The 22,781-nt window shown below is 37.2% G+C and overlaps 1 protein-coding gene across 1 annotated transcript in view; it reads right to left on the minus strand.

Annotated features, from left to right (window-relative positions):
• The window catches only part of PARN (poly(A)-specific ribonuclease), a 142,835-nt gene that overhangs the window by 9,328 nt on the left and 110,726 nt on the right, over window positions 1-22,781 (minus strand). Inside the window, exons 14-15 of the mRNA XM_008580142.1 lie at window positions 16,058-16,247; window positions 323-516 (exon numbers count right to left, since the gene is read on the minus strand). Of these exons, the coding sequence (XP_008578364.1) occupies window positions 323-516; window positions 16,058-16,247 (384 nt within the window). The remainder of the gene's footprint in view (window positions 1-322; window positions 517-16,057; window positions 16,248-22,781) is intronic.

A 22,781-nucleotide genomic window follows, 5' to 3' on the forward strand; every position in this document is an offset into this window, starting at 1 on the left:
TTAAATGCACATTTTAAATACTAAGGCTACTTTAAACACATCAGTACAATCTCTAAACCATGGAGGAGAGAGGGAAGATTACCAAAATGGACTAACCATATTTAATGAGGAGACCCCACCAGGCTTTATGTTACCGGAGCCACGGCTTTTTAGGATTCCTCAAATTAAGTTAAAATGATTCTAAAAATACCTGATTTGATGGAAGACTACATGGGCTTCGCCCCCAAGTGAAGCCTCGCTATAATTTCTCCCGCAAAATATGAGTTTCTAGAGCATTTAAAGAATACACAACCTTAGAACTTGAGCAAGATCCAATACAAACCTGCTGGAGAAAGCTCTTTCTTCATTCTTTTTAACTTCTTGGCCTTTTTCCTTCCCTCTGAGAGAGGTTCTGCACAGGAATCTGTCTGCTCAAGCTCAGTATCAGAAATCTCCCTTGACACTCTGTCCTCCAAGCCAGCAGCTTCTTGACTAGGACTCAAATTTCTCTTTCCTACCGTGCTGGTAGTTGTAAAACTGAAATGCAAAAAGTGGAACAACATGAAAGGTGTGAAGAGAAACAGGAAGACTAATCTATAAAAATATTTTAATACTCTTAATTCTATTAACACTTAACTAGCAATCAACAACATGGGTAGCTGCTGCCTGTTTGCATAAATTAAAGATCTTATTATAAACTGCAGTCTAAAAGTTTACCCATGATGAGCTTATTCAGAAGAAAGTTCTAAATTATGCTTATATATAGATATATACAAATCTAAGCTGTTCTTAGCGCTTAAGAACAATTTTTAAAGAAAATTCCTGGTCTCTATTTTGATAAAGCTACTGTAACAGAAGAGTAGAATAGTAGAGCTACTATGATAAAATATGAGTTTTGATTACATTAAATTAGAAGATAGCATTATTACCTTCATGAATGCCTAACGGATAAACAGCAAAACAGAAAAATTCTTGAATCAGTCTGCTATCACACTGCACCAAGATTGAGTCCAGTTACAGAGTACGTCCCACCTTCAGGTAATTTTCTTCTTCTCCAAAAAGGTGACTTGTTAAATTATAATTAAATCTTGTTTCATTTTTAAAGCTTTGTAGGATTTGACATGTTAAATCAGATGTGCCCTGATTTTTCCTTAAGAAAATATGCTCCTTGAAATATAACTTGATAAAAACAGAATCCATATGGCCAGTGAGTCCTGTCTCCTCTAAATCAGTCTCATAAACAGATTTTTTATTATAGCCCTCAAGTTATGAAAAAGCATACAAAAAATCAAGACATTCCATTTAAGGGAGGCCATTCAAGCACAGAGAGGTGGGTGGGGAAGAGAGAAAGAGAGAGAGAGAGAGAGAGAGAGAGAGAGAGAGAGAGAGAACAACCACACTCCTATTAGCATTCCCCAGGAAGTAAATACTTAAAGATGTTCCATATAAAAAACTCTGGCTACCCAATTATTCAAGTTCCTCCACATTCCTGCACTCAGATCTTCTCTGCACTTGACAGTTCACTCATGTGAAGAAGAATAAACTGCTTCCCTGGTGGTTCTTCCAAGCCATAGGAAGCAGAAGAGAGAATGGAGCACTTAGCCTCTTAAGACTGGCTGGCTGGCCTTCCATTTGTTCTCTTTTTCTCATCTATTAGAGCTTTTTTAAACATCTCTTTTTATTGAGGGGCTAGGAAGAAAAGGGAAGATACTAACGATAATGTTTTGGGGAGATTGTTAAAAATTCACATTAAAGGGCCGAGCCCGTGGCGCACTCGGGAGAGTGCGGCGCTGGGAGCGCTGCCACCACGGGTTCGGATCCTATATAGGGATGGCCGGTGCGCTCACTGGCTGAGCGCGGTGCAGCCAGTCACAAAAAGGACAAAAAACAAAAAACAAAACAAAACAAAACAAAACAAAAAAATTCACATTAAAGTTTATTATTTAAGAACTTATCAGTTTTTTTAAAAAAAACTTTAAAAAGTTTTTTTTTCGTGTGTGTGTGTCTCTCTCTCTCTCTCTCCCCGGCCAGTATGGGTATCTGAACTTGTGACCTAAAAAGATTTTTTACAGACAAGAAGAAGTTGGGCTGATTTCAAAAAATTTTTGAAAATTCAGAAAGTATAAGTAAGAAAAGAATACAGACTGATTCTTCCATCAAGAAAGGGGAAGAGGCCTAAAAATTACTCTGTACTGTAAATTCTGGAACCAGGTAGCTTCTGAGATGTAAATGTTTAGTGAAAACTCAGCTGGAAGCCATTGACCTTAAAAATACTTCATGAAATACAAAGTCCAGAAATAGCCCCAACTGCATACAGAAATCTAGTGTATAATGAAGGTGGTAGCTCAAATTATTGGGACAAAGACGGACTTTAAAAAAATGGTGTTGGGACAAGTGGTAAAGGATTAAATTAGACCCATTCCTCACACCATATGCTGTGGTTTGAATGTGTCTTCTGAAGTCCAGGTTCTGGAAACAATCCCCAATGCAACAATGTTGAGAGGTGAGACCTTTAAGAGGTGATTTGACCATGAAGTTTCTGATCATAAATAAATTAATGTCACTATAGTGGAGGTGAGTTTGATATAAAAGGGAGTTTGGCTCTTTACGGCACACATTCTCTCTCCCTCTCTTGCATGTGCACACATGTACATTCTCTTGCCCTTCTACTTTCCATCATGGGATGACGCAGTAAGAGGGCCCAGATGTGGCCCCCTCAACCTTGGACTTGCCAACCTCCAGAACTGTAAGAAATAAATCTGTTCTTTAAAAATTACCCAGTCTCAGGTATTCTGTTATAGCAGCATAAAACGAACTAAGACACTATACAAAAAATAAATGCCCAATGGATCAGTTATCTAAATGTAAAAAGTATAACTATAAAAGTACTAGAAGAAAACTTGGGTAAATTCCTCCAAAACGTAGGTGTAGAAAATGTTTTCTTACCATGACTCACAACCCAGATACAATAAAAGATTTATACATTTGACTTTGTAAATGTAAAAATTTTTTGAATGGCAATAGATAATATGAGCAAAGTCAAAAAGACCAACAGCAAACCAGGAGAAAATATTCGCAACATATATCAGAGATAAAGGGTTAATGTCTCTAAGATATAAATAATTCAAAATTCTAGAGGAAAAAAAAGACCAAAAATCTTATAGGAAAAGGAGAAAGTTATGAGTAAACGACTCTCTCTCTATATACACACACACATATCCATTCCTTAAACACATGAAAAAATGTTCAGCTCTATTCATAATGCAAAATAAAGTGACACTGAAATATCAATTCTTACCCACTAGATTTTTAGATGGCATTTACTCTTTGAGCCAGCAATCTCACTTCTAGGAATTTAGAAGATACACCTCCAACAATCCAAAAATACATATGTACAAGTTATTCATTACAGCACTATTTGTAATTGCAAAATACTGCACAGTACCTAAATGTCTAAGCATAGGAAACTGGGTGAATACGTTATGGTACATACAATCAATGAAGTACTAAAATTATAAAAAAAGAATGAAGATCTCAAAGAACAGAGAATGATGATAGGATGATTTCCAGTTTTAAAAAGGTGTAAAAAAAAAAAAAAAGGTGTAAAAAGCAAAGTACAAAAGAATTTATGAACCTGGTATTCCCAATCTTGAGTGGGGTGTGAGAAAGAACTGCAAACAAATCCTGAACTCTTTTGTAGGTTTGCTTCTGTAGTAGAATGAGTAAAGCAATTATGAAAACACTTAGAGGCATTATAGAACTGAGGAAATCAGTAAATGTGTTGATGTTGCTGGAAGACAGACATACAAATATTGGAACAAGGGAAGGTAAGGAAGAACCCTGTGGGGATGGACTGGAACTGAAGATATGGATTTGGGCTTATGATTTCTAAAATAAGTATGTGCATTATGTGTTCATATTTATGCATAAAAACATATTTCCCAGCTCTGTCCACTGAAATGATCTAGAAGTGAAGACATCCTAGTAGCAATGAGCATATCTAGTGTCCAAATCTTAGTTTCTAATATCATGTCCCACTAAAAGGAACCAGGACTCCTCAAAGAAGTAGCTGACGCCAGGGTCAGGGTAGAGAAGTTATAAAATGAGACTGAAATGTCTTGCAAGACAATAAGAAACTGCTCAAGAAATGATGAGGAATGTCACAGGGACATAGGAACTAGCTTAAAAGGGTACCCATTAGCCAAAGCGGGGGAATTTGAGCACCAAAATAATTAAGGGGCAGTAATAAATTCTAAACCTATTGAAAAATATGGGAATCCATGCGTCTGTACCAATACATAATATAAAAAGAAAGGAAGGGAGAGAGGAAGGAAGGAAGGAAAAAAGGAAGAGAGAGGGAGGGAGGGAGAAGGAAGGGGAGAGAGGAAGGGAGAAAGAGGGAGGGAGAGAAGGAGAGTGAGAGGGAGAGAGAGTGGGGAAGGAAAGAAAAGAGAAAAGGAAGAAGAGAGAAAGAACCTGAGTTTGTTCTTAAATACAACTGAATGCTGACTATGAAATGGTAAAGGTGAAGAGAGATGGAGTTGGCAAATCATCATTTTGCAACCACATGAAGAAAGATTGAGGCAAAAACCATGAACAGATGCTAGATCTGGTGACATATTTTGATGAAGTGTAGGATATTTGCATGGTCTTAAAGTATCTCTCCACAGGATGATACCCTGAGAAGGACACAGCATCACTTAAGTAATATTCTGGCCAGGGCTGTATAACCTGAATCTAATGAAGAAACATCAGATAAACCCAAATGAAAAAAAATTTTTTTTTTTTTTTTAAAAAGGGGAGGGCGCCTGTATTCTTCAAAAATGTCACTGTCATAAAAAAGACTAAAGAGACATGAAAACTAGATGCGGTACATTATCACAGACCAGATCTTATACTATAGATAAAGTATAAAGATCATATTGGGTCAAATAACAAAACTGGGACATAAACAGTAGATTAGAGTATTATGTTAATGGTAAATTTACCAAGGTTGATAACTATACTATTAAGTATGTAAGACAATACCCCTATTTAGAGTATTTAGGGATAAAGAACCACAATTCTATAACTTGCTGTCAAATGGTTCAAGGAAAAATTAGTGTATGTGTAGGGGGGGGAAAGAAAGAAAGAGAATGTGATAGAAAGTGTTGTATATACAGACAGAAGAGGGAGGAAGAGAGGCCATGTGCACACAAAGCATAAAGCAATGGGGCAAAATGTAACAACAGATGAAAAAATATATATAGGAGATACCTGAGAAGCATGAGGTATAGCAAATAAGGAAAAGTAAATTTCATTGAAGAATAGCTTCTGATACCTGCTGTGACACAATCTGGACTGGTGTGTGTGTACTTATACGTGGCTAATAAATACACTATCAAGCTATTAAAACAAGGAAGAAGCTGCTTTGACCCACGAATGAAATGCTTCATTTGATAAGCGTACTCTCTTCCCCAACCACCCAGGCTCACACCGTTGGAGTCGGCATCTGTTCCTCTGCATTCTTCAATGCCCGCACCCTTGCTCCTCCAGTACATCATCCCCTCATTTAATGAACATTCCACCAACATGATGGGCACCTCCTACGGGCCACCTCCAACACCCTCCAGTCCTATCCATTTTACTCTTGTCTGCAACAATCCAGCTCTTTCCTCACCCGCTGCCATCATGGGCCCTCTCTATCTTACCCCTAGACTCGTAAAACAGGATCCTAATTGGCCAGTCTCTCTCCCTTTACTCTTCTCTCCAGTCTCCCTTCCCCTTCAAATTCTTTCCTACCAATGTTGTCAAAGTTCTCCCAATGCAGAGATTTGATCAAGTTATTACCAGCTCAAAAACTTTCTATGGCTTTCTACTACATACCCAAATTTAAACTGCTTGGTGTAGCATCCAGGATCCTCTATTGCCTGGGTCCCAATCTTGCTTTCTAACCTCATCTTCCACAAGGTAGTTGAGATGCACAGACAATATAGGTTTTTACCATAATGGATTCCATTATATGCTTTCTCCCAAATATCCATCATCCCATCAGACGGTTTATCGGCTCAAATGCATCCTTTACTTCCCATTTTGTTACTGTTCATGCTAAGACCCTACTGCCCATCTTTTCCTACTCAAACACCACTATCCTCCAAGGACATTCCCTGACCCGTTTAGTGTTCCTTCCTTTCCATGCTTCCCATAATACTCTGCTTGTTTATCTTGAGGGGTCTTTAAGTCATTCATCTGTATTACTTATAATAAAAATTGAGTACAAGTGTCCATCAACAGGAGAATAAATAAACAAATGGGTATATTCATACAATGAAATACAATTCAGCAATAAAAAAAATAAGAAACTACTGACACATCCAACCACACGGATGAACCTCAAAAACATTCTGCTCAGTGAATGGAGGGTATTTCATAATTACATTTATACGAAATTCCAGGAAAGACTAAACTAATCTACGAGGGGAAAAATTCAGAAGAGTGGTGGGGTTGGAAGGGTAGGCAGGAATTGACTGGTAGAACATGAGGGAATTTTCTTGGGTGTTATTAAGGCTCTATATCTTTACAAGGGCATGCTTCTGTCAAAACTCATATCTCAATATTAGGTGGATATTCTATAGACATGCAGATTAATTGCTTTAATTTTAGCATTAATTGCAAACGATGATTTTGTAGGCACTTGCTAGAATACATTGTTTTTATCCTAACCACAGGTTATTTTTTTATTTCTGGCCAGCAGGCCCACACATCTGCAATGTTCCTCTCCACAAACATCTTAGTGTTTAACTATGCATCAGGGACTGTGCTAGATGTGCCTCTGCAAGGTTCTTGTTTTCATATAACTTTTAAGTTTACAAAGCATTTTTGTAAATACTTTCTCAATTAATTTACAACAAATTTCTTAGTTCCTAATTCATAATTTTTGCTCTCATATAAGAATCTTTTGCTTCCTGGGAAGGGCTATATTGGTTATTGGGCAGACTGCCTGACAAAGCACTCAGATACATGTGTAAATAACATATTTCATATGTTTGCATATACACATGTATATGTATGTAATATCCATGTAACAAAATTTTCTCAACTATCATCCTCTAATACAAACAAAAGCTGTGATATTATCCCATATAACTTAACTGAAGCAGTTTTGGATTAAAAGCAGCTTTTATCATACATTGAAAACCATATATATGTAATACTATCTTTACAAAGTGACTTTTAAAACATACTTTGAAGGTACTGTTGTGTGTGTGTGTGTTTGTGTGTGTGTGTGTAAGACACTCTCAATACATGCATGTTGATAAGGTATTCTTTTATAGACTGATTTTAAACCTCAAAAGTTAAAATCAGAGTCAGACAAAGCAATCTCATATTAGTATGAGCTAATTTAGCATGCAGAATTATAGTGCACAAAATGAGCTAGTTTATAGTGAATAGGAAGTGTACATTTAAATGCACTATAAGAAATGATGATTAATTTAAAAATAAAATGTTACACACACAACTTGGTATGTCAAAACTGAACATTAAACTTTGATTAGTATTTTTGCTAAAAGTTGTTACTGTCAACTACCAATCAAATTCTACAAAGGTGAACATGTCCATGAACTTGTTCCTTTTAGTAGAAAAAATGTTTGCTTACAGAAAGGTCATACAAGCTCTTACAAATACCTTTTTCTACAAAGCAACAAAAAATCTGGCTGTCACATGGACTACTTCCCCTCTTTATTTTAAATTAGGATATTATTTACATGCAGTGAAATTCACTCATTTTAAGTGTACAGTTTGCTTAACTTTGGAAACTGTTACAATGATCAAGATATAGAACAGTTCCCTTTCCCGAAAAAGATTCCTTGTGCTACTTTGTACTCATTCCACATCCCAGCAACCACTACTCTGCTTGTAGTCCTTATAGTTTTGTCTTTTCTAGAATTTCATATGAATGGAATCACATAATATGTAGTCTTTTGTGTTTGACTCTTTTCACTTAGCGTAATACTTTGAAAGCCAGCCACACTGTTGGAAGTATTGGCATTTCATCCCTTTTATCATTGAGCAGAATTATTTCATAGTATGGCTATATCATAATTTGGTTATTCCTTTACCAGTTGATAGACATTTGGGCTGCTTCCAATTTTTTGTTATTATAAATAATGCTGCTGTGAGCATTTGTGTAAAAGCATTTCTGTGAATAAGTTTTTATTTCTCTAGGATAAGAAACTTTTTAGAAGTGATACATAAACATACATTTACAATGTATGTATACATTTACAACATATGTGTAACTTTATAGGAAACTGCCAAACTATTTATTGACAATTTGTATATCTTTTTGGAAGTGTCTGTTGAAATCTTTTGTCCCCACCCCCTTTTTAAAAAATTGAACTGTTTTCTTATTACTGAGTTGTAAGAGTTCTTTATATATTCTGGATACAACTACTTTATTAGACATATTTGCACAAATATTGTTCCTTAGTCTGTGGCTTCTCTTTACAATTTCTTAATAGTATCTAATGAAGGAAAGTATATTTAATTCTGATTAAGGCCAATTTATTAATATTTTTCTTTTATGGCTCGTGCTTTTTCTGTCATATCTAAGAATTATTTGCCTAATCCAACACACTAAGATTTTCTTTCATCTTTTCTTCTAGCAGTGTTATAAGTTTTAGTTCTTACATTTGGGTCTACAAGCCATTTCAAGTTAATTTTGTATATGGTATAATGTAAGAATAGAAAGATTTTTTTTTTTTTTGGCATGCGATTATCTAATTGTTTTAGCATTATTTGTTGACAAAACTATCCTTTGCATACTAGATTACCAGCAGCTTTGTCAAGAATTTTTAGTTTTTCCAAATTCTCAACAGTCATTAACTTCAAGATTCAAGAATGAGAAACTGGAATTCCCAAATAATAAATTATTCTGTATTTTTCACAGCACTTTATTACGTGTTTTAAAATAAGGAATTATAATCACAAACAGTGAATCGCTTTTCTGTGGTTGAGTTATATTAAAAGTTTCAGGGATTAGTTCTATAAAGTAAGATATAATAACAAATACATGTGTTATTATTCTAAACCAGTATGCTGTGACAAAATTATATATTTCAATAACATGTAAAACTAATCTTTACCTGATATAGACATATGGTAACAGAAAACAGTAAAAGAAGTAAATATGCAGAAGTAGATGCCAAGTAAATATCATTTAAAAATTGAAAGACACCACAAATATTTAGTCTTTAAAAGTTATTCTTAAATGATATTTTAAAACACACAAGCATTAATTGTTAATATTTGTTTTGTGATAAATGTTCTAAATGTAGAAGAGTTATGTCATGTTATGTTGATGTTGGTCAAATTGCTCAGAATGTGTCCAAAGCAATTTGAAGTTGGGCATTAGACCACATATTGCTTCATATAAACCCATTTCCTTTTTTAGTGATGAAAATATTTTGTCTGCTTGCCCTGATTTTGATTTTACTGTTAAATCTGAGACTGCTTTCCCTAATTCAGGTTTTGTATCAGCTGATTTCACAGTGGAGTATTCCACAATGGTATCCACACATCTTCTCTCTGTATAGAAACACTTACAAAGAACTGTCACCTACATCAGTATTCAAACACTGGAAAACACCAGTGAACATTACTGAATTCTATGAAGATAACATAACATTTGAATATCCTAGCAAGGTTAACAGCACTACCCAGAATCACATTTCAAAACTGTCAATTTAAGGACTGCTTCTAAAACTTACAGGATTTTTATAAAGTGCACTAATGTGTATAAACTTAATATATTTTTATTGATGAGAATGATTCTGTTAGCAGTAGACAGTGCCATGAACACACACTCATAACATGACAACAGTGACAAGCAAGACTGAATGATCTGTGACCCCTTCTCTCCTACATGTTCTCATTCTTGTTCTGGAAATGTTGACCTTAATCTTTGACTCCACATGCCATTGATTGTGCCCTGGCTTTTGACTTGATTACAGTGAATTAAATCTACCATGTCGACTGTCTAAAACTAATTTCCACAGAACTTTTCCTTTTTCCTGATTTCTAAACTGATTTTTCTAATGATTTGGAATAATATAAAAATATCCCAAGAAATGACAGGAAGGAATTCCTGAATGGAAACACAATTGGAAATCAACTGATCACAGATGTGTGGTGGTATTTCTGGACTTTTTCTGTTTCATTATCTATTTGTCTTTCCTTATGCCAGCACCACACTGTCTTTATTATTATAGCTTTATAGTAAGTCTAAAAGACAGGTAGAATAAGTCCTTTAGTTGGCTGGGAGGTTGATGCTGCTGGAAAAAAAAATAGCCATCTTTCACTTTAAAGAGCTAATCAGTTTTTAAAATTCTCTCATTTGATTCTTGTACATGACCATTTACAGCTGAATTAGTGTTTACATTCCCATTTTGCAGACATGAAACCTCATCCTCAGACTACGTGTCTTCCGTTGGGTTGTGCAGCTGATTAGGTAGATCTGAGATTGTACTCCAAAGCTAATGCTCTTGGAACTGCTTTAAAACCTCCCCCCTTTCCATCTGCCCAGGGCTAGTTCTCCTCACGGTGCAGGTCTCAACTGAAAATCATCCCTCTAACCTGTTTTTTTTTTTCCTCCTATTCACCTCTGCCTGTGCTTATTTATTTCTTTACTTGTCTAGTTCTCCTCACGGTGCAGGTCTCAACTGAAAATCATCCCTCTAACCTGTTTTTTTTTTTTCCTCCTATTCACCTCTGCCTGTGCTTATTTATTTCTTTACTTGTTTTATTCTCTCTGTGCCACTGGAATGTAAGTTCCGTGAGTACAGATCTTATGCTCTTGTATTCTCAGCACCTGGCACAGGGCCTGGCAGAGAGTAAGTCCTCAGCCAAGGTTTGTTGAATGGATGAAATAAATGAAATAAGTGAATGCTCCCCTCAAAAACAATAAGGCAAGTGACAAACACCAAATTGCTTCTTTGTCCTGAATTATACATACAGTTGGCCCTCTGTATCTGTGGGTTCTGAATCTGGGGATTCAACCAACCACGATAAAAATATTTGAAAAACAACAATAAAAAGTAACAATACAATAAAAAAATATAAATTAAAAAAATACTAATTACGTATTTGTACAGTATTTACATTGTATTGGGCGTTATAAGAAATCTAGAGATGGGGCCGGCCCGGTGGCGCACTGCTACAGTGCGCCGCTTGGGAGCGCGGCGGTGCTCCCGCTGAGGGTTCGGATCCCACATACAGACCGGTTCCCGCTCACTCGCTGAGCGAGGTGCGGGTGCAGCACCGAGGGTTGCGATCCCGTTGCCGGTCCTGGTCCGGTATGGGCGCGACACTGAGGGTTGCGATCCGTTGCCGGACACGAAAAAAGACAAAAAGGAAAAAAAAAAAAAGAAATCTAGAGATGATTTAAAGTATATTGGAGGTTGTGTGTAGGTTACATGCAAATACAAGGGTACCTCAAAAAGTTCATAGAAGGCTTGCTGGTTAGCTCAGTTGGTTAGAGTGCAGCCTTATGACATAAAGGTCATGGATTTGGATCTCTGTACTGGCCAGCCACCCCCCAAAAAAACAAAAAAAGTTTGTGGAAATATTCATATTATCTTTTAATCCTATTTTTCCATAAACTTTTTGAAGTATCTTCATACTATGCCATTTTATATAAGGGACTTTAGCATCTGCAGATTTTGGTATCCTTGGGGGTCCTAGAACCAATCTCCCAATGGATACCGAGGGATAACTGTTATATTGCCATAGTTTACATTCCAGTGTATAAGCAACTTCCAGCCAGTCTGGGTAAAAACACATTCCCTACTAGATGTAGCTATGGGAATGAAGGAATGTCCCACTGTGAAAACTACCTCACACAGCAAAATGAACTGGAAAAATCTGAGTAAGTGGGAGCTAGAAAATGCTTTTTTATTGTATTCACAAACTCTCATGCTGAATTTAAATTCCATGAGCATGACTGTTTCTGTGTTTGGAGGCATGATTTGGGTGGAAGAGGGGAGGATATTGGACAGCCCATGCTCAGTTCAGAAGCCAGTCCCTCAAAGATCACTAATAAATTATGATTCTTGTTTCGAACAAAGAATTTGAGTTTGAAAGCAAAATTAACATTAAATAAGGTATGTCTTATTATAGCTAGCTAGTAATAAAGGATATCTCTTGTGGAAAAATTAACATTAAATAAGGTATGTCTTATTATAGCTAGCTAGTAATAAAGGATATCTCTTGTAGAATGGGGGAGAGAGAGAGAGAGAGAGAGAGAGAGAGGGAGAGAGAGAGAGAGATAACGTGAATGTGTTTATGTGAGTATGTGCTCAGTCCTAGGCATAATGTGAGTATGAGCTTGGCCTAAGTAAGAGAAAAATTGGTTCAGGGTTACAAAGAATTGATGGCATACAATCAGAAATATTTTTTTACAAGAACCCTATTTGAATATTTTAAACAATCCCCTATTTTTAACTTACTTTAACTCAGTATAGAAAAGATTAACTGATGATAAATATGAAAGATATCGCCTTAATACTAATTCCTAAATTAAGAACATACACTCAACATACTAAATTCAGAACATCTGAAATTTTCAGGGGCTAGGATGAAATTTACTTTTGCTCTAAAATTCACCTTTGGTTTCCACGAAAGGATTTACTAATCAAACCAGTAACGTAATCAAGGCTATAGGAGGAAAATCAAAACAATGCCCCCCCCCATACCCAAAACTCAACTGTTTCAGAAAATAAATTACTTTAAAAAAAATTTCCAGGAAGCTAGGGCCGGCCTGTGGCTCACTTGGGAGAGTGCGGTGCTGATAACACCAAGGCCACGGGTTCGGATCCTATATAGGGATGACCAGTTAGCTCACTTGGGAGAGCGTGGTGCTGACAGCACCAAGTCAAAGGTTAAGATCCCCTTACTGGTCATCTTTAATAAACAAACAAACAAACAAACAAATAAATAAATAAAAATAAAAAATGTCCAGGAAGTTAAACTTGACTGATTAAACACACCTATTTATCTATAGAGAGAGGATAACACCTACGAAGGCAAAGAGAACAGGAGAGGCAGCATCAGAGAATGGGGTGCCAGCTCACCTTGCAGGTGCTGTCTTTGGAGAGGAAAAGGAGGGAGAAGAGTGCCAAAGAACTTTGCACAGAGGAGGAAACAGAAATCTTAAGCAAAAGGCTGATTCACCTGACAGAGCCTTGCAAAGTCTCAGTAAATACCACGCCCTAGATTCCTGAAAGGAGCAAGTGAAAAGGGCTGGGGCTATGTCAACAGGAGGAAAGGCTGTACTAGGATCCCTACCCCCATCTCTGGGAAGCCAGGATATCAGCATTCTCCTCAGCCAGCAGGAGCTGGACAGGAGGTTTGGTCTCTGGAGAAAGTGATCCTCTCACGGAGGCCATGGACTTAGAGGAACCAGGTACCATGGTGGAGAGTGAGAGCGAGGCAATATGAACTAATGTGTGCAAGTAGGCGTCCCCTACATACTAAGAAGTGCAGCTTCCAGCTTCCTTCTACCAACCTGTACTCAGAGCACCAGCACTCAGGCTTATATCCCCCAAGTTGCAAATGAGAAAATCAATCTCTAAAAAAAACAAATCCTTACAGCTAATATCATACTTAATGTTGAAAGACTGAAAGCTTTCCCCTTGAGATTGGGAATAAGACAAAGAAGTCAGCTCTGACAACCTTTATTTATCATTGTACTAAAGGCCCTACCCAGTACAATAAATCAAAAGAAAGAAAAAATTTGCACGGTCCCTTAGAGAGGGAGAAATAGAATTGCTTTTATTTGCATATATGTTTGTCTAAACAAAAAATACCAAATAAACTACAAAAAGTTATTAGAATAAGTGAATTTAGTAAGGTCCAAGGATACTAGGTCAAAATATAAAACTCAACTATATTTCTTTATATTAGCAATGAATGGATGGAAACTGAACCTTAAAATATGACTTATAGTATCATCAAAAGGCAAAATATTTAGAGACAACTCTAATAAAGCACATGCAAAATTTGTATGCTGAAAACACTGATGAGAGAAATCAAAAAAAGCCTGAACATAGTTAAGATGCTAATTCTTTCCCAAATTTTGATCTACAGATTCAACATGATCCCAATTAAAGGGTAAGCAGGCTTTTTGTAGAAATCAACAAACTCAAAAATTTCTGTGGAAAAGTAAAGGACTTGGGATAAATTCTTTTAAAAAAGAACAAGACTGAAGGATACACTATCTGATTTCAAAACTCACTATAAAGCTACAGTAATCAAGATAGTATGGTCCTTGTGAAAAGATAGACATATAGATCAAAGGAATATAATAGATTTCAGAAATAGATCCACATACATTTGGCCAAATGATTTTTTTTTCCCCCTTTTTTTGTCTTTTTTCGTGTCTGGCAACGGATCGCAACCCTCAGTGTCGCACCCGTACCGGACCGGGACCGGCAACGGGATCGCAACCCTCGGTGTTGCGCCCACACCTCGCTCAGCCAGTGAGCGGGAACCGGTCTGTACGTGGGATCCGAACCCTCGGCAGGAGCGCCACCGCGCTCTCAAGCGGCGCACTGTAGTGGTGCGCCACCGGGCCGGCCCTTGGCCAAATGATTTTGACAAAGGGGTTAAAGTAATTCAGTAGAGAAATAATAGTCTTTTCAAAAAATGGTGCTAGAACAACTGGACACTTACATACAAAAAATGAACTTGTACCCATGCCTCATACCATATATAAAAATTAACTTGAAATAGATCATATACCTAAACATAAAACTGAAAATCACAAAACTGCCAGAAGAAAATATGAGAGAATATTTATAATCTAAGTTTAGGCAAAGATTTCTTATGTAGACATAAAAAGCATAAGCCACAAAGAAACTGAATCAGCCTCAGATAAAAGATATAAAATTACAAAGCCAGCTTCTCACCTCATCACCCTACACAGAAAAACCATCAATAAGAACTGCTTCCTCACCCAGAGCTTCTCACCACTTTTTAGTTCATTCTTATGGCCAATAAGAGCAAAACATTTGAAGAAAGCTTCTAACATCAGAGACAAAAACCAAAACAGAAAAAAACAAACTGATCAAATAGAAACAAAAGTAGGGAGTGGAGGAAAAATTTAAACACTACAGCCAGTCCTTGCTTTGCATGTAGTGGAGGACCATAAAAATGTCTAGACAAGCTGAAAAGGTGCAAAGCAATCTTAATGATCAACATAAAAATGGATTTTTCTGTGACCTTTAACATTTTTTGGCAAAGAATTACAAAGTCTATTATTACAGGTTAAAAAAAATTTTTTAAAGTAAAACCATGGCTTTAGTACACGACAATTTAAAACATTAGAAACTATTAAGAATTGGTGTTTTATTTCTCTGTAAAAAACTTATGTACACATGATGATACAGATAAGTGATTAAATAAATAAATGGGGAGAAGAGACAAATCTTTTGTTCAGAAGAATTCCAAATAATTTATGTAGATATTCCTCCCTCAAGGAGGTGAATTCCCCTCCCCTTAAGTGTAGGCTGTGTACAGTGACTTCCTTTCAAAGACTACAGTGTGAAAAGGGGGAAAATAGTAACTTCACAGTAAGGAAACCTGACAAACACTGCCTCATCCAGGTGATGACAGTGAATGTCAAAAGTGAAAGGTCATGTCGACAGAATGTAGCCTTGATATGAAGTGATAAAAATTGAACTTTACCTCTGTGGTCTTCCAGCCAAAAACCCATAACATAGTCTAACCAGTAGAAAAACATCAGACAAACTCAAATTGAAGGACATTCTATGGAATATCTGACCAGAACTCCTCAAAACTATCAAGATCATCAAAAACAAGAAAAATTTGAGAAATTGTCACAGTCTAGAAGAGCCTAAGAAGACATGATGACAAAAGGTAATTTAGTATCTTAGATGGGATCCTGGAACTGAAACAGAAAAAAGACATTAGATAAAAACTAAGGAAACCAGAATAAAGTATGAGCTTTCTCAAAAGAAACAAGGAAAGCTATTGCTGAGTACAACTCTGCCCTTTTGAACCAACAGCTAAGAGTTCTTACCTATTGCTGTGGTAATAGTTATTCTGCAGAGTGTAGGCTATGCACTGAGTGTTTAATCGCTTTCTTCCAACCTCCTTCCAATTATCTTCTGTCCACTTTCTCTTGATCTGCTTCTCTTCCTGTTTTTTTCCCACATATTCAGCATAGGTCTGGATCCGGTAGCTTTCTGCATATCTACTGGTATTGACAGCTGCAAGGAAAAGAAAAAAATCCTTATGAAAGTGTGGCCTAGCTCCAAAGATGTCTCCTTTGAAAGGTGGCCTGAGGTAGTCAAAGGAGCCCTGGGTTCAGATTTGATCTCTGACCCTGGCTCTGCCACTTAGAAGACCAGTGACTTTGGGCATATCCCAAAAACTCTCCAACTCTGAGTTTCCTCATCTAGAGAAGAGTCACTGCTCCCCAACCTCCCTTACAATGTGAAAGTGCTTTGTATACTGTTAAGAATCATAATGATGTAAGTAAAACACTAGTTTTCAAAATATTTGCAGCTAAAATTACTGTTTGAAAAGTATTATTTCAGAGTAAGAAAAGGAAAATAAACAAAACCACTAAGGAAAAACTGTAAACCATCACTAGAGTCTGTTAAAAATGAGGCTGGCCAGTTAGCTCAATTGGTTAGAGAGTGATGCTGATAACACCAAGGTCCAGTGTTCAATCCCTGTACCAGCCAGCTCCCCCATCTCCCACCAAAAAAAAAAAAGACAGCAAAAGCAATATTGACAGTGGTGGTGATACCGAAGGTCTACTGTATGTCTACGCCCAGTGTTTTGCACACATTATGTCTAATCTTCACAGTACACTTGCAAGAGAGGAATTGTTTTTACTGATGAGAAAGCAGGGTCATACAGGTCGGGGATTAACCGCAGGCCACACCATGGGTGAATGGCAGCACTGGGACTCAAAACCAGGTTATTCCAACCCTAATGCCAGGCCCTTCTTGCCACTCTGCATCTCAATTTGGACTCTGCAAATTCAAGATATCTCCACAATATTTGAGACATGCCTCTTCTCCTTCCGCTTTTAAAGACTGCTAATTCTCTGTAATGTGCCTCTAGCTGGCAGGAGTACTTGAAAGTTGGAGCTAATTCCCCCCTTGGTGTTAATGCTTCAGACTAAGGCCAGGTCCATTTTGTTCTAATCCCATGGTGCCTCCTCCTCTGAGGCTGGTGGATGGAACACGCTGCTAGAGTGAGTGAGGACCAACAGAAGGTCTATTGGTGGATAGGCACCCAGTTGCTGGTTCTATCTTCTGCAGTTTGGGCACATACTCTCCTAGCCCACTGTCACTGCCATAGTAATTACCTACACTGGCAGCAAGACAGTAAAAGGCTGGCCATGCTGTCAGGGGCAGTCTTGGTACCAGGGTAGCTGCAAAAGCATTAAGACATCATAAACACAGCCTGACTGCATGTACCTAGCAAAGTACAGAGTAGTTGTTGATAAATATTACATGAGTGATGCATGCAGAATGCAGCAAGAGGTGATGAGCACATGGTCTCTGAGAACATCAGAACTGGACAAAGGACTTGGTCTGTCAGGGACCTTAAATCAGAGGGAAAGACAATGTTTTAACAGGCAGATGCTCCACTTATCTGGCATGATGCCTTTTAATCTTCAAGTGACATTTGACTAAAACTTTTCAGCACAACGATGGTTTACAGAATGTCATGCTCTAAATACTCAGCCATCTAAAAGATAAAACAAATAAAAATAAGAAAAAAACTCCACTTCTTTAGAAAACACAAATTTTTACTAAGAAGTTTGCTGTACTTTTCACATATTCACTCTAGAGTTAAAGAGAGAAAGGAAAAAAAAAAAAAAAAACCCTCAATGAATTGAAAAACTTTCATATTATACAAAGTCTCCCAAAAAAGTAAAGTGAGTTACTGAAACATGAACTCAAAACAGTATGCTCTGACTCATTCTCAAGGAGATAAACAGTGAAAGCAGCCAGTTCTGGAGATGTGTTATTGACCAAAATCACTCAAAGGGAACCACAAAAATAGGATTCTTTCTTGAAAATCTTATTCTTTGGGCAGATTAGCATTGAAGGTGGCACGGAAAAACCTGCATGCATGTTTAATTCTTTGTTTCTTCTTCTTGCCTCCCTGCAACCCCCTCCCCCAACTCCTCCCCTCCTTCACGCAACCTCTTTTGTTCAGTATGTGTATACTTGAAGCTAATCTGTACTACTGGATATCTGACTGGAGCCACAGATACAGAATCTGTATTGTTCTTACTGACATGGAATTAACATTAAACTTAAATAAAACATAACTAAATTAAAAAGAAAATCTTATTCCTTGGGACAGTTACTTTTCCTGCTTTCAATGTGTCACACATCTGATGTTTTTTATTCATTTATCCAACCAATCAACAATTTACATATACAACAAACATCATCCATCCATTCTTTCATCCGCGATGCTTACTAAATGTCTGTCTCAGGAACTGTGCTATGTATTTTGTAAAACAAGACAGAATCTTCACCCTCTTCAAGCTCACCCTGTTATATACCAGTTTTATGTGGAGGTGATTTCCCTGTAAGCTTGAGACTTCCTACTAAAACATGTTAATCAGGCTGGCTGGTTAACTCAGTTGATTAGAGTGCAATGTTACAACACCAAGGTCAAGAGTTTGGATCCCTGTACTGGTCAGCCATCCCCCAAATTAAATATATCTCATATATCATACTGTTAATCTATCAGTATGATATATGAGAACCCAGAGGTTCTACCATCATTATTCTGTACCAACTCTTAGCAAATAAGCATCTACTGGATTTTCCTCTGTAAATTTCATTCTTTCCTTTTTTTTTTTTTTTTTAAACTTCATTCTTTAATCTAGAAGGTTTATTTTGCAAGCATGCCCAAAAGGGATGACACCTGCAATAATCTCTTCCTTAAATTTAATTTGGACTATGATAAAAGAGTAGGCTTGGGTCAATATTCTTCATGAAAGCCAAGGTGATGGAAGGGTCATAAAGGAGCCAAGATGATCTGTTTAAGGTCATCCAATTGTTTCCAATAATTTAGCTCCCAGCTGATGGACAAATGTTACAAACAACTCCCTAACCACCACGGTGAGGGAGTTTATCTGAGCACATTTGGAATTAGGATCACTTGAAAGGGGAAACAAATAACAATCCACTTTTCAGTGCTGGCCTTCACATGGCAATAATTTACCAGCATTCCTCCAAGTCCCAGCAGCTTTGCAGCTCTCGGCTTTTCATCTAGAAGCCAAGCTCTGGCTCAAAGCCACACCTCTAACGGATGAATCAGCAAAATGAATTGGCTGTCAACTGTGTCCTCCAGTGATTTCAGCTCGCCTGTCAGGAGCAGTATGTAGCAGACTGCTTGGTAATACTAACCTTTTCCAAGTTTGTCAAGGAAATGATTCAAGGCCATCTTTCAGTTCTGCCACTTTGTCAAAGCCACCGGGGAACCAAACATGTTGAGCGTCCTCCCTGGTTCCCTGTGGGTGAGTGAGAGCAGTTCCTCTCACAGAATAGTCTCATCCACTCATGGCTCCATTGTGCTTAGTCTGCTGTCTCTTGACACTATGCACACATTACAGCATTTCATCTTCACAACAACCCCACAAGCAAGGGATGTTCTAGTCACCATACAGATAAAAGAGATTGAACATCAGAGAAGTTAAACAGCTTGCCTGAGGTCTTACAGGTAATCAGCAAAGCTGGTTTGGAATCAAGACATGATATACGTACATATTTTTTACAACCTAATACTGCTATGTATCTGTTATGTATTTATATGTATTTTGCTTATTTTGGTTGTCAGTTACCATATAAAATGCTTCCTATATTAGAGGTTTTAAAGAATCACTTAAAATGTTTATTTTTTTTTTTTTAATTAAGAAATTTTCTTTATTGCTGAGCAAAATCACTACAACTAAGTCGATAGATACATTATGTTTATGGGCAAGAAGATGTAGATTAACATAAGACATAGATTCCTTCCTAACATGATCTATACATTTAAGTCAACACCAGCAAAAAAAATTCCAACATTTTAATTAAACATTTATAAATTTTTTATTTTTTTAAAGATGACTGGTAGGGGATCTTAACTATTGACTTGGTGTTGTCAGCATCACGCTCTTCCAAGTGAGCCACGGGCTGGCCCTAACATTGATAAATTAAAAATAAAAATTAAGGAAAAAAATCTCAACAGGAAACAGCAGTGGTTGTGAGGGACTGGGACAGGGTCTGGAAGAGGAAATTGACTACAAAGGGGATGAGAGGTTTTGGGGGGTGATGGAACTATCCTAAATCTTTTTTATTAGCATATTCATTATCACAAATCGTAATTATTCTTTATGCCCCTTACCCAATCTCTCCCCGACCCTCCTCTCCCACCTCTAGTAACCACAGATTTGCTCTCTCCTTCTGAAAGATCAATGCATTACTGTCGTCTCTTCTTTCTTTCTTCCTTCTTTTCCTTCCTTCCTTCTTTCTTAGCAGCCACTCATGAGTGAGGACATGTGGTATTTCCCTTTCTGTGCCTGGCTTATGTCACTTAACATAATTTTTTCCAAGTTCATTCATATTGCTGAAAATGGTATAATTTCATTTTTTTTTTTTAATGGCTGAGTAGTATTCCACTGAGTATAAAAATATGGAATGCTTCACGAGTTTGTGTGTCATCCTTGTGCAAGGGCCATTCTAATCTTCTCTGTATTGTTCCATTTTTAGTATATGTGCTGCTGAAGCGAGCACACCATCCTGAATCTTAACTGTGGTAGTGGTTACACAACTGCATGTGTTTACTGAGACATAGAACTGAACACCAAGACGGTCATTTTACTATATATGAATTATACCTTAATTGTTCTGTGGAACCTGAAAGATTCTAAAATTTAAAGAGAAAAACAAAAGGGCCAACAATGCCCTTAGACATTTCTGAAGAGGAACAGAAGGGGCGATTGCCTTGCTAATATAAAAAGCTTACTATAAAACCATAGTAATTAAGAAAGTGGAGTGATGGTGCAGAGATCAAATGACTAATGGTAAGAAGTAAGAGCCTAGAAAAAGACTTATGCATCTGTGAGACTTTGATTTTTGACAGAACAGCCTGGAAAAGGAAAAGCTGGAAAAAGTTTTTATCCACAGGGAAAAAATGAAATTGGATTCTTACTCACACCATGCTGACAAATCTACTCCAGATGGATGAAGAACTTAAATGTCAAAAGCAAACTTTGAGAAATTGAAAGGAGAAATATGAGTGAGTATCTTTTTGAGCCTGAAGTAGGGAAGAATAGGAAGACACAGAAAAGATTAAGCATTAAAAAAAACCCAGCTGGGCCAGCCCGTGGTTCACTTGGGAGAGTGTGGTGCTGATAACACCAAGGCCACAGGTTCAGATCCCTATATAAGGATGGCCAGTTAGCTCACTGGCTGAGCGTGGTGCTGACAACACCAAATCAAGGGTTAAGATCCCCTTACCAGTCCTCTTTAAAAAAAAAAAAAACCACGCCAGTAAGTTTGGCTACTTTAACATTAAAACTTTGGTCCATCAGAAGACTTTAAAGAGTGTGAAGACAACTTATAAACTGGGAGAAGATATCAGTTAGCCATTCAACTGACAGAGTATTAGCACCAGAATACATTAAAATGCCTTCAAATCAGTAGAAAACAACCAACCCGACAGAAAAATGGGCACAGGATGTGAAAAGTCTGCATAGAGGAAGCAGATATGGCCAATAAACACATGCTCAACCACAGGCAAAGGTGAATTATAAGAACAGTAAGATATTTTATACCTATTTTGCTGGCAAAAATTAAAAGGATTCATAATACCAATTATTGGGAAGATGTGGAGTAATGGGATCTTCAGTGGTTATATAATTACTTTGGAAAACAATTTTTGTTCTCATTTAATTATTCTCTCACCCTATGACCCAGCAATTCCACACCCAGATATATATTAATCCATGAATATTCAGAGATAAATACAAGAATCTTCAAAAAATCACTGCTTATAACAGCCAAAAAAAGAGGAAGAAAGGAAAGGAAGGAAGGAACAATCCAAATCCCCATCAGCAGGTGAACAGGTAAACTGCAGTATATTTGCACAATGGAATACTGTATAAGAAAACATAAATGAACTGTAGCTACATCTAATATAGTGGATGAATCTTAATGTAATGGTGAATAAAAAATGCAAATCCCAGGAGTATATTTGTAGTATGACATCCTTTTTTATTAGGTTCAAAGACAAAAAAGAAAACAAATACACACACAAATGGGGAGGGTGCCGTGTGTGTGTGTGTGTGTGTGTGTGTGTGTGTGTGTGTGTGTGTGTGTGTGTGTGTGTGTGTGTGAGAGAGAGAGAGAGAGAGAGAGAGAGAACAAAAAAACAAGAAAATGATAGCACAAACTTTAGGAGAATGGTTGCTCCTGGCAAGGGAATCAAGGAGGATGGGACAGGAGAGGAAACATAGATGTAATTTATTAGCAATGTTTTAGTTCCTCAGGTGAGTGGTGGTTTCACAGATGTTCATTACATTTTAAACAAACAAAACGTCTAGGTTTCCATTGTTTCCCCTGTCCAACTACTAAGGGTCATTTCCAATACAGACTGTCTAGGTTAGAAAGTCCCTTTAGGACCAGCTAAAAGTTATTCCTGGGCTGGCCTGTGGCTTACTTGGGAGAGTGTGGTGCTGATAACACCAAGGCCACAGGTTCAGATCCCATATAGGGATG

The sequence above is a fragment of the Galeopterus variegatus genome, unplaced genomic scaffold, assembly GCF_000696425.1.
Source record: "Galeopterus variegatus unplaced genomic scaffold, G_variegatus-3.0.2 Scaffold2033, whole genome shotgun sequence".
Lineage (NCBI taxonomy): Eukaryota > Metazoa > Chordata > Mammalia > Dermoptera > Cynocephalidae > Galeopterus > Galeopterus variegatus.